Here is a 13101-nt window from a genome sequence, read left to right on the forward strand (position 1 = left end):
GATAAAGGAGCCGTTTTCTCATTCTCGTTTTCTCGTTTTCTCGTTTCTTCTTTCAATATTAAATCAAAAAACTAATGGACGGAAGATACCCTGATTCATGTTGTGTACCAACTCTGCACATGTCATGCTAACCGGCTAAATCACGCTTCTGTAGTTCTGTTTTTCAGCTGTGGACCCACTGTAGTCTGACAATTTGTGATTGATGCAGCTTGACTGTCTGTCTGTCTCATTAGTTGGAGTAATGATAAAGGATGGCGCACGAAGCAGCTTTCACACCGAATGCGGAAAGCGCTGCGCTATGAAACCCATTCGTTTTAATTGCTTCCGCCCTGCAAGGACGGCTTGTTTCTGCCTCGACCAAGCGCACGCGCAGTGGAGCGTGCACGCCGCAGACAAAGTTCAAATGAGTTGTTCAAATGAACCTTTGCCGCTGCGCTCTGAAGGGCTGCACTGAACGCAGCGCAGCGCTTTCCACGTTCGGTGTGAAAGCCGCCTTAATGCATTATACAGTGTTGAAGTTTACAACATAGAGGTGTGCCCAGTTCGCTTACATAAGCAAATTGCGAGCACTTTCCACGGTAGACCGTGTTAACTTGTCGATCAGCCACTTCAGCCGTTTCATCATCAGACTCTGGCTGGAATTGTTATGGTAAAATCGATGCCATCTTTTCTATGTATTGACAAATATCCAGGGCTGTCAGTCAGTTATGGCAATGGGCGTTTCGTTCTCCGACATGCTGTAGACCAATCATAAAGGACTGCGCCATCTGACCAATCACAGCAGTGAGGGCTCACGGAAAGAAGGGGTTTAGAGAGACTGATTCTTCAAACTGCTTCGCACGAGTCGTTTATGAATCATTTAGAAATGGGGTAAAATTAAATCTATTTTTGGAGAAAACTGAAGTGTTTTTTGACCTTCCATACATGTAAACCTGTTTTGGGAGTCTTTTAAAACAATATTAGCAACCTTTAAAATGGCATAATAGGGGCACTTTAAGTTTAGGCTGAAACATTTTTTTGAGTCTGTTCTGATCAATTTGCCTTCTCAAATAATCACGACTTTGCTACTGTTCGGACGCTTTTGCTTACTGCTCCGCGCTTTGCTCCCTGTTTATATACTTTTCTCAGTCTTTTCTAAGATTTTAACCTCAGCAGATCAGCACAGTGCTTAAACAACACATTTTTGGCACAAACACTAAATTAAAAACTTTTCGTAAGTGGAATAATACTACGAAAAAAGAGACTCTTTGCCTCCCACTGCCAGCAGTTTACATTCTGGAGACGGGAAAACACAGCTGCCTACTTTCAACAGACGAGAAAGAAAATGCCTCTTCAGCCTCTTCTGGAATCTACTTGCTGCACAAACTGCCACAGACTTCTACAAAGAATTGTGATTCTTGAAACAAAGTTACTTGCTGGACTTCCAAAACAGGCGGAACACTCAGCAGACCATCATCACGGAGCCCCTCAGCATACAGCCGGTGAGTCCCGTGAACCCAGTGAATCTCAAAAGTTTATAAGTGTAGAGGAACAAGCCGAAACTGATTGACACACTAATCGATGGCACAAACAGGGAGCGAGACCCAAAGGCACTCGAGACATCAGATTGTCACGAGTGTCTCGTATTGCTGCGGTAACATCCTCTACCCCAGATATGGCTATGACAAGGCTTGCAAAAACTGGTATTTTACCACCTCCTATACAGCTTGAGAACAGATTTGAAGCACTAATGAATGTGGGTGAAGAATCCCCAAATGTGATTGAACATGGATTCTATGAGCCAGCAGCTAACATCGCTACTAACAGGCGCTCAAGGTCGAACAGACAGCGGCATTCAGCTCAGAGCGCAGCCGAGCCCAGGACTCTGATAGTGGGTGACTCCATTATCAGAAATATCAGTAGCAGGACTACAACTACATGCTGCTTTCCTCAAGCAACCGTCTCTGATGTGAACAGGGAACTTCAGAACATCCTAATGAAGCACAAGACTGCGAATCAAATCATCATCCATGTAGGGAAGAATGATATTCGGAAAGAGCAGTCAGAACTCCTGACAAAGGACTTCAGTGAACTCATTGAAACACTTAGAAGACTGGAAGTTCAGCCGTTTATCAGTGGATCACTCCCAGCAAGGGGAACTAACATGTCACGGTTGCTCGGGCTGAATACATGGCTACAAAGAACCTGCAGTCTAAAAGGAGTCAACTTCATTGACAACTTCAATCTTTTCTGGGGCCATAGACAACTGTTTAAACTGGATGGCCTCCACCCAAACAAACTTGGTGCAAGAGTGCTAAAGGACAACATCTATTTTTCACTCCATCATCCTTCAGTAGAGTATGCCAGTCCATCCAACATGAATGGCACACACACACCTGGATAAAGTATGAGTGACCACAGGACTTCAAATCATCTTCAGAGTCGTCATGTGATCGACACATCCCACAAGGACACTGACAACGCCACACAGCCACAACAAGCACTGCTCATGGACACCATCCCGGCTGAGCCCTGCCCACAGAGCTCATCACAGACAGACTGTGACGTACTACAGCAGCTCCAAGACTCAGCGCTGAAGGACGACTTTCTGGTAAACAGCCAGGAAAGCCAGGACAACATATTTCAGCCACCGGAAACAGCAGAGCCAGAGCCCCGCTCACCAGACACATTATCCCTCTCTCCAGCATCTCCACTTCTAAGCTTCTCACAGAAAATGGAGGAACTGGTATATGCTGGAACCAGACTCTCCCACTCCTTTGCTGCAAGCCCCCAGATATCAACTAAAAAACGGCGGGCACCACAACCACCAAAGCCTGTGGGCCCAGCTCGCCCTCCTCCTCCTTCAAGAGCTCTCCGGGCGCTGCCACAATGCCAGGACCCAAACCCTCCTCCATCTGCTGTAGGTGAACCAAAAACAACTGATAACAACTCTCAGTGATATGTGTCGGGTCCCCGCTACGATAGCAGCAACACTCATGAATGTTTACATAACAAGCAGGAACCCAGTGTGCCTGTAGCTTTCTCTATCTCTGTTTTATCACATAATAGAAAGTGTAAGGCCTTCTCAAGCCGTACAGCTGACCCATCTAATCTGCGGCCTATTAGGTATCAAACTAAGACTGCTCTAGAGACTAAAAGTAATGGCATCAAGTTAGCATTTTTAAACATTCGCTCACTAAAAAATAAATCATTTCTGATCAATGACTTAATAACCACATACAACCTGGATTTTATGTTTCTAATTGAAACATGGCTTGAAGACAGCTGCAGTGCAACAGTCCTCAATGAAACAGCCCCTCCTAATTTTACTTTCATGAGTGTCTGCAGAGCTGTTAGGAGAGGTGGAGGTGTAGCTGCTCTTTTTAAAGATCTCTATCAATGCAAGCAAGTGTCATTTGGTCAGTACTTGTCTTTTGAATATCTAGGGATTGTGCTGAAAGGTGCTCCACGAATTCTATTTATCATTATTTACAGGCCTCCAAAATACTCTCCAGCCTTTGTTGAAGAATACACAGAACTGTTATCAATGATTTCCTCAGAGTTTGACTGTTTTGCTATTGCAGGGGATTTTAATTTTCACATAGAAAATGCAGAAATCAAAACTACAAAAGAAATTCTAACCATTTTAAACACTTTTGACCTGATTCAGCATGTGCATGGACCCACACACAATCGTGGACACACTCTTGATTTACTCATTAGTTACGGTCTAAACATTTCATCTATTGTCATTAAGGATGTAGCACTATCTGATCACTTCTGTATTTTCTTTGATATATTGATCTCTGCTACCACTGAATCTAGGTCCGTCTCTGTCAGAAAGAGATTATTAATGAAAACACTAGTGTGCTGTTTATGAAGGCTATATCGTCAATGCCAAGCATTTCTGCAGACTCTGTTGATCTTCTCCTGGAGTCCTTTAACTCAAAAGTTAAGAATGGCATTGATGACATTGCACCAGTGAAAGTCAGTAAGACGACTGGCAGACAAACATCATGTTGGAGAAAATCAACAGCAGTACAGAGTATGAAAAGACAATGCAGAAAAGCTGAGCGGATGTGGCGGAAGACAAAACTTGAAATTCACTATAGCATCTATAAAGACAGCCTTCATGCTTTCAATGTGGAACTAGCCACAGCAAGACAGAAGTTATTTTCAAACCTTATAAACAGTAACCTAAACAACACTCGCACTCTTTTTGCTACTGTTGAGAGACTAACAAACCCCCCAAGTCAGATTCCCAGTGAAATGCTCTCTGACAGCAAATGCAATGAGTTTGCTTCCTTCTTTTCAGAGAAGATCATTAATATCAGAAAGGTGATTAGGACATCCTCAAGTTATGCAGAGGTTAGACAGATATGACCGCAATTTCAAAAAGCAGTCACTTTGTCTGTTTTTGAAGCAACTGATAGCAAAACTTTGGAAGAAATAGTACAGCACCTTAAATCCTCAACCTGCAAACTCGACACACTTCCAACATCTTTTTTCAAAAGTGTGTTTAACTGTTTAGAAGCAGATCTCTTAGAAGTGGTAAACACCTCACTTCTTTCTGGGACTTTTCCAAACTCCCTGAAAACTGCAGTTGTTAAGCCCCTTCTGAAAAAGAGCAATCTTGATAACACCATATTGAGCAACTATAGACCAATATCTAATCTTCCTTTTATAGGCAAGATTATTGAAAAGGTAGTTTTCAATCAGTTGAACAATTACTTAAACTCAAATGGATACCTGGACAATTTTCAATCTGGTTTCTGACCACATCACAGCACAGAGACGGCGCTCATTAAGATTATAAATGATATTCGCTTAAATTCTGATTCTTGCAAAATATCAGTGCTGGTACTACTAGATCTTAGTGCTGCATTTGATACTGTCGATCATAACATTCTTCTAGAGAGACTGGAAAACTGGGTCGGGCTTTCTGGGATGGCTCTCAATTGGTTCAGGTCATACTTAGAAAGGAGAGGTTATTATGTGAGTATAGGAGAGCATCAGTCTAAGTGGACGTCCATGACATGCGGAGTCCCTCAAGGCTCAATTCTTGCGCCACTCTTGTTTAGCCTGTATATGCTCCCACTACGTCGAATAATGAGAAAGAACCAAATTGCCTATCACAGCTATGCTGATGATACCCAGATTTACCTAGTCTTATCGCCAAATGACTACAGCCCCATTGACTCCCTCTGCCAATGCATTGATGAAATTAACAGTTGAACTTCCTTCAGTTAAACAAGGAGAAAACTGAAGTCATTGCATTCGGAAGCAAGAGGAAGTTCTTAAGGTGAATGCATACCTTGACTCTAGGGGTCAAACAACTAAAAACCAGGTCAGGAATCTTGGTGTGATTCTGGAGTCAGACCTTAGTTTCAGTAGTCATGTCAAAGCAGTAACTAAATCAGCATACTATCATCTCAAAAACATTGCAAGAATTAGATGTTTTGTTTCCAGTCAAGACTTGGAGAAACTTGTTCATGCCTTTATCACAAGCAGGTTGGATTATTGTAATGGTCTCCTCACTGGCCTTCCCAAGAAAACCATTAGACAGCTGCAGCTCATCCAGAACGCTGCTGCCAGGATTCTGACTAGAACCAGGAAATCTGAGCATATCACACTGGTCCTCAGGTCTCTACACTGGCTTCCAGTTCTATTTAGAATTGATTTTAAAGTACTTTTACTTATTTATAAATCACTCAATGGCCTAGGACCTAAATACATTGCTGATATGCTCACTGAATATAAACCTAACAGACCACTCAGATCATTAGGATCGAGTCAGTTAGAAATACCAAGAGTTCACACAAAACAAGGGGAATCTGCTTTTAGCCATTATGCTGCCCGCAGTTGGAACCAGCTTCCAGAAGAGATCAAATGTGCTAAAACATGAGCTACATTTAAATCTAGACTCAAAACTCATCTGTTTAGCTGTGCATTTACTGAATGAGCACTGTGCTTCGTCCGAACAGATTGCACTATGTATAATCATTTTCTGTTTTTAACTGTCTTAAATTTATTTTTAATCAATTATTTTTAAATCATTAAATCAATCAATTTTTACATTTTTTGTTTTGTTGTTGTGGTCATTGTTTTTATGATTGTTCTACTTCCTTTTTTGTGATTATTGTTTTTATTATTGTTTTAATATAATATTGTTTTTTATGGCTATTCTACTTCCTTTTATGTAAAGCACTTTGAATTACCTTTGTGTATGAAATGTGCTATATAAATAAACTTGCCTTGCCTTGCCTAAAATAAAATCTAAAGATATAAAACAGTTGAAGTATAAAACAATGTTAGTTTAAATGTTAAAGCTAGATAAATGTGCGCTATTGGGCGCATATCCAATAGTTTGTGCAGAGAGTGGAAGCTAAGCTGCTTTCCAGGTCATGGACGTTACAAACGTTACAAACAGTGTTTTTATAAAATAAAGAAAACAAACATGATGCGCTTTCTGCCGTCTCGTTCTTGAACAGGAGCACTTCACAAAACTCAGCGAATACATGCCTCACAGACATGATACATATAGCAAAAGAAAGCTTTAAATTATTACTTAACGAAATAAAACAAATCGAAAACAAAAACTCTTTCGTTTTGTAATCCTTAAAGATGCATTTCTCTCTAAAGGTGCGTCCGAAAAGGAGATTGCGAATCAGGATCTTTGTGACACGGACTCAGAATACACTAGTTTAATAATATGTCCTCACTTTCCCCCCCCGACACGTTCATTATTATTTATTTTTGCCGGTGCTTTGTGGCAAGTTTCATCCTATTGCGTGCGCTTTAACGTGGATCTTTTCCAGCTGTGCTGAAGGACACTAAACGCCAGCCGGTCTTGAAAGTGAAAGCGAAAGTGAGGTCTCGTGTTGTTTCAACCAGCGCTGCATTTTTTTCTTCACCATAACTGATGGATTTCTAAATATAAAAATAAGGAGAAGCTTAAACAGGCCCGATGCCCGGCCCGCATCCAAACTATGACGTGAAAATTGGCCCCAAGCCCGGCCCTAGGGGTGTAAAAAAGTCAGGGCCTGTCGGCCTGGGCTGAAATGCAGCGCTCTAATTGACTGCTTTGATGCACTCCAATACGGTAGGGCATTGTTTTAATGCTTACAGCCGAAAAAGATTTTTAGATCAATATATAGGTCAATATATGTCATATTATATATGGGGTTTACTAGCTATCCTGTGAACATGAACACACTCAGTGAGTTTTTCTGCTTGTTTTCTTACTGACTTACATTGTAGGAAGTCGTTCCTGGTCCTGGGAACAATGTTGGTGAATGTGACTGTGGAAATCAACAGACATGAACAGTGTGATTCTCATGATCCTGCATCCATTCCTAACACATTTCTAATATGATGTTCTCCATCATATGAGATGATGATGGACTCGTTTCTGGGAGCAGATGAATCTCCAGGACTTTACCTCTGTGTGAGATCTTTGCAGAAAAGCATATATTTTGAAAAATGTCTGCTGTATACAGACCCAAAACATCATAATATAATAACCATGAGGTTTAATGTTATTGGTGTGTCACCTTCCTACAATCTGGGTTGTGTATTCATGAGCTGATCAAAGATCTGAACTGATCTGTTTTGAGAGTGAATAATGACTTATTTGCTCTCTTCATCATACAAAATGATTCTAACACTAAATTGTACCATTAAATTTATTTCTGTAAACAATTGTATTATATGACATATTAATTGTTTTTTTAAATGACTTATGTCATATATAATATCCTATATCAGTGTTTTGCCCTGCAATTGCTGCTTGCTATGATATTTCCACTGGCATCTACACAAGGAGTCCATATGATTAAAATAAGAATAAATTCAAAAGTGTGGTTTCTCGGTACAGACAGTGATCAATATTTACCCCCAGTTGATTTTAATTCAGCTCCAGCAAGCACAGGATCCTCAATACTGCCGTCAGCCTGATCTGTGTAACAGAAACAGTTTACAATGAGACATACAAAGTGACATTAAACAACACAAACACATCAGCATAACAAAGAGGAATCAGCTCAAAGACAACAGTACTCACTAAAAAATGTTGGGTTAAAAATAACCCAACTAGTAACCCAACTATGGGTTGGTATAGCACCTTCCCATCTGTGGGTTATTTTAACCCAATGAATTGGGTTAAAATCCAGTTGGGTTAAAAGTAACCCAACAGTTGAGTTAATTATTTAGATTAATTTACATCATTTTTTTTTAAAAATAAAAATACATTATAACACTACTTTGTTTTCAAATAAATATTTTGTTTATTTAAATATGCAAATTTTTTTTTAACAAATATATTTTGAAATGTAAAACAGTTTTAGTAAGTACAATAAATTCATACTGCAAATGTTTTCAAAATAAGTGTACAAGAATGTGTAAATATATTACATTCAAAACACACAAATATGCACATACAACTGACATATTTTCAAGATGTACACTGAATTCAAAACCAACAAATGTGACACTGGTCCACAAAACCCGTCATAAGGGTCAAGTTTTTTGTATTTAAATGTAAACATCATCTGAAAGCTCAATAAATAAGCTTTCTATTAATATGTGGTTTGTTAGGATAGAACTATTTGAAAATCTGGAATCTGAGGGTGCAAAAAAATCTAAATATTGAGAAAATTACCTTTAAAGTTGTCCAAATTAAGTTATTAGCAATACATATTACTAATAAGAAATTCAGTATTGATATACTTATGGTAGGAGATTTACAAAATATCTTCATGGAACATGATCTTTACTTAATATTCTAATAATTTTTGGCATGAAAGAAAAATTTATAATTTTGACCCATACAATGCAATTTTGGCTATTTCTACAAATGTACCCATAATACTTATGACTGGTTTTGTTGTCCAGGGTCATAAATGTGTATCAGTTCATATTTATTTATATCAACACATACACAAATGTGCACAAATAAAACAAACATAACATACAAACCTTTATCAATAAAACAAAAATAAAAAATCGTAAACACAAGTAATAATAATAATAACAATAATAACGATAATAATAAAACAAAGCAAATCTGCTGGCTGCTGGACTTGCTGATAATCAGTAACATAAAAAGTTTTTACTGATCAAAAATACAAAGTTTCTAAGGAAGAAGTAATGTGTTGAAAGAACTCCTGGAATATTAAAGACTGTGTGCTGCAAATGGGTGCAGAGGACTTTGGGTAGTTGATGTCATACATGTAGAAATGTTTGAAACACAGATCCACTGCTTGTAGTAAGGTCTTCTGTTCCATTGCTTCACTGTTGAAAATGCTAAAAACTTTGGAGGAGTTCTTGGAATTAGTGCAGCAATGCTGGTGTCATCCGGTCGCATAAAACTTCCTTCATTGACTCCTTCCTCTGTGATAAGATGAAGCAGAAGAAGAAACATTGTACAGATCAACTAGAAACACTTTTTCATAATTGTTGGAAAACCTACACTACTAATCAGAAGTTTTTGAACAGTAAGATTTCTAATGTTTTTTAAAGAATTCTTTTCTACTTACCAAGCCTGTATTTATTTGATCCAAAATACAGTAAAAGCAGTAACATTGTGAAATATTTTTACTATTTTAAATAACTGCTTTCTATTTTAAAATTCAGCCTTGAAAAGACTGGACAATTACATTTTAAAATATATTCAAATAGAAAGCAGTTATTTTAAATGCTGTATTTTGGATCAAATAAATGTAGGCTTATAGAGATGGGAATTCTTTAAAAACATTAAAAATCTTGCTGTCCAAAAACTTTTGACTGGTAGTGTATATGGATCACTAATATAAATCGTTTACTTACCTTGAAATGTTTCAGTTAATTGGCATGTGGATGTTTAATGTATGAGATTCCACTGTTGTAGTTTTCCCCTCATTGAAGAACCTAATGTCTAAAAATTAGTATAAACACATTTAGTACACGTTTAAAAAAAAAAAACAAAAAAAAAAAAAAAAAACATGCAAATCTGTCATAGCTTTATAAGAGAAATGGCTGTAATTAGAGGCTATTCTAATATATGCATAACAATATTCAATAGAAATAAACCATAAAAACACTTTTAGTGTTATTACAATTAGTACTCGCTTTCCAAACAACTGACGCTTGCTTTGAGCAGCAGGCGTCGCCGTTGTGTCACGAACGATTGGAAGCAGTGAATCATTTTGCGAATCAATTTGTTTAATTGATTCGAAACTTTGAAAAGCTTCGTTTCTCCCATCACGTCTTTCTTTTGGGAAAATTTGATTGTTTTTAGACTTTTCTAAACAGAGAATTCGCCGAATTTGAGCGCATCTCTCTGAGCTGCCTCTGAGCTAACCTTACATGCTGGACCGACAAGTTGAATGGTCCGTGTGGAGCGGTTCAAATGAACACCAATGTCTCATTTAGCATTAGCCATTTCCCATATATAAAGTTAAATGTGATAATCATTAGTGCGACCAAACAAACTGTAGTCAGAAACCATACGTCTGGAACCCTTCATCAGCGGTAAAATAATACAAAACCTGTAGTGATGTTAGACAGTGATTTCAGTAACATAAGTAGTCCTATATACATTTCACCATACATTATTAACGTTAGGTTACTGTACTGTAATACATCTCTAAACAGTTTTACTACTTTCTGCCAATTTTTATTTACTGCTAGCGACCTAACTGGGACAGCTAAGTTAACGTTAACGTTAAGTTATTCATTTACAATGGAGCTCATTCTCCGCAGTAACGTTACAATACACTGACTAAAGGAAACTACAACTTCGTTAAAAAACAAACATACAATAACAAAAGTTCAATTTTGAAGTGCATTTCACGTTCTTCTTATAAGTGTAATGTTATAAGAGTTATCAAAACCGTGTTACTCACCTCGTACTGATGCAGCAGCAGCTTCTTCTTCTGTTGTCAGTAGGCCTGGGAATCGATTCCAAAAAGAATCGATTCCTCGATTCCGTCGGGGGAATCGACTCCCCATTCAGAGCCGTTTTCAGTTCAAACAAAGCTTATATGGGCGCCTCTCAAACGAACGCCTGCATCATACGAAGGCTGCATATCTTGGCTGCTGTCATCAAACGTCGCTGAACATCGATTCACGAAAATAAACTGAATTAAAGGAGTGGGTACTGAGCATATCTGAGTTTAAAGATGCAGCTTTGCTCGCTAATAGTGATTAGAAGTCTGATTCGTTTCCACAAAAAGGTTCTTTTGGATAGATCGTTTTAATGAACCAGTTCAAAAATGATTCAGAAGTTATTTTACAGTGGAACTGGCTTATGTTGTCCACATGAGCGCTGCACAAAAGAATAGATCATGACGTGATCGAGGGTCTTGATCCTATTTCCATCTTAAATAAAATGCTATTTTTAACCTTTCTATCAGCCTGTGATCATTTTGAAAGCACCGAGAGCACAGATAAGTGGCGGAGAGTGAGCGTCTGACTGACAGATAAACCACAAGCTCTTATAGCAATGTTGTTGTTAATGTTCTGGTTATTTTGTTTCAGTGTACAGTTTGTTAATTTTGTGCAACGCATACGGTTGAAGTAACATCATTCAGCTGAACCGTACACGTCTTGTTTCATTCATGCAATAAACGCATACACTGCTGTGGGCTGTGACTAATTTCATGGGCAACGCAGATAAAAATAATTTAAATACAGAAATGTATCATAATTTATAAAAACAAAGCTTCATATTATGAAAAGGTTACTTTTTAAGACTTTTATATCCTACAGTGATGGCGAAATTAGGTTCCTCCAATCTAAAAAAAAAAGCAAGAATCGAAGAAAAATCGAAAACAACGGTGAGGAATCGATTCTTGGAATCGAATCCCATCGATTCCAGAACCAGGAATCGGAATCGGAGTCGATTCCAAAATTTTCGGAATCGAACAGTCCTAGTTGTCAGTCACTGTCAACCGTTAAAATTTGAACTGTCGCCCCGTTAAACCCAACGCTGGGTTATTATTAAAAACAACCCAACGATGTTTAAAAAATATCCCAACATTTTAGAAAATAACCCAACATAGTGACCCAATATGTGTAACCCATCTATTGGGTTAAAAAAATAACCCATCAATTTTTACTGTGTACATTTATTCTGGAAACATTCACTCTGTCAAACACAAATTACAGAAAAATATCATATCTGATATATGATTTTTATGAATATATTCACTTTATTTTTAAGGCACAGTTAATAATTTCAGTTTCACTTTAACCTGTTACCTTGCTTGTGTTTGTTCTCTAAATGTTCAGCCAGATGGTTGTGGTTCATCTTCCTCAGGATGTTCACCGTGATCTTCACAGCTTCTTCTGATCCGAAACGCTCATGTATCAGATCCACTGTGTCAGGAGCGTCTGCCTTCTCCAGATCAGCAGCTGAAATGCCGTGATAAGTCTTTAAGCGCCATTTAAACCTCTTCAGTTCTTCTGTGACTAGATAATCCAGAGCGGCCAGAAGATGCTCTAAAACAAGCGCCATCACCCTCCACTCCTGCAGGACAAGCAGAAAAATATTGACGATCGCTGTAACAACAAATCAAACATCTGCAAGCGAGCTGTGTCACTTTAAACTCCTGATTTGCGCTTTTCGTGCACACACACACCATACTAACCTGGGCTGCGTTTAGGTCCAATTTTTATGCCTTTTCCGGAGGCGCTGAAAAACAACGTTCTGACACGTGCATACACTTCCGTAAAAGCGGGGTTAAGTTAGTTTTGTTTTCGATATTCCTCACACATTCAGCGATAAACGGCAATAACTTTAAAACGACTTGCCCTAAAAAAATCTACACAGTGTGACCACCAAAAGGGCAAAGCTGATCATGTTTCACAGCCTTCTTTTTCGTTATTTTCGCTAGATATAGTAAGCACTGCCCCGCACAAGCAGTCTCAATGTGCATCAAGCCGGGAGAGCTAACTAAGGGACCGTGGGGAAAGTGCAAGTTTTCTTTTTTTTCTTTCTTTTTTTTTTTTTAATACAACATAGATTTTGACAAGTATCTTATGCTCTTGATTGACGATAACGTCGGATACTTTTTTGTTTTAGATCAACGTAAGATGCTCGACTCTTTTTTTCTTTTACTTTAACTCTTGTATCAGTAAAAA

The 13101-nt window shown here is 38.3% G+C and overlaps 1 protein-coding gene across 1 annotated transcript in view; it reads right to left on the reverse strand.

Annotated features, from left to right (window-relative positions):
- The window catches only part of LOC127164131 (tripartite motif-containing protein 16), a 32276-nt gene extending 19515 nt beyond the window's left edge, over nt 1-12761 (reverse strand). Inside the window, exons 1-4 of the mRNA XM_051107861.1 lie at nt 12609-12761; nt 12220-12487; nt 7874-7936; nt 7233-7280 (exon numbers count right to left, since the gene is read on the reverse strand). Of these exons, the coding sequence (XP_050963818.1) occupies nt 7233-7280; nt 7874-7936; nt 12220-12475 (367 nt within the window). The 5' untranslated portion in view covers nt 12476-12487; nt 12609-12761. The remainder of the gene's footprint in view (nt 1-7232; nt 7281-7873; nt 7937-12219; nt 12488-12608) is intronic.
- Nucleotides 12762-13101: the final 340 nt, after the last annotated feature.

The sequence above is a fragment of the Labeo rohita genome, chromosome 4 (genome assembly GCF_022985175.1).
Source record: "Labeo rohita strain BAU-BD-2019 chromosome 4, IGBB_LRoh.1.0, whole genome shotgun sequence".
NCBI lineage: Eukaryota > Metazoa > Chordata > Actinopteri > Cypriniformes > Cyprinidae > Labeo > Labeo rohita.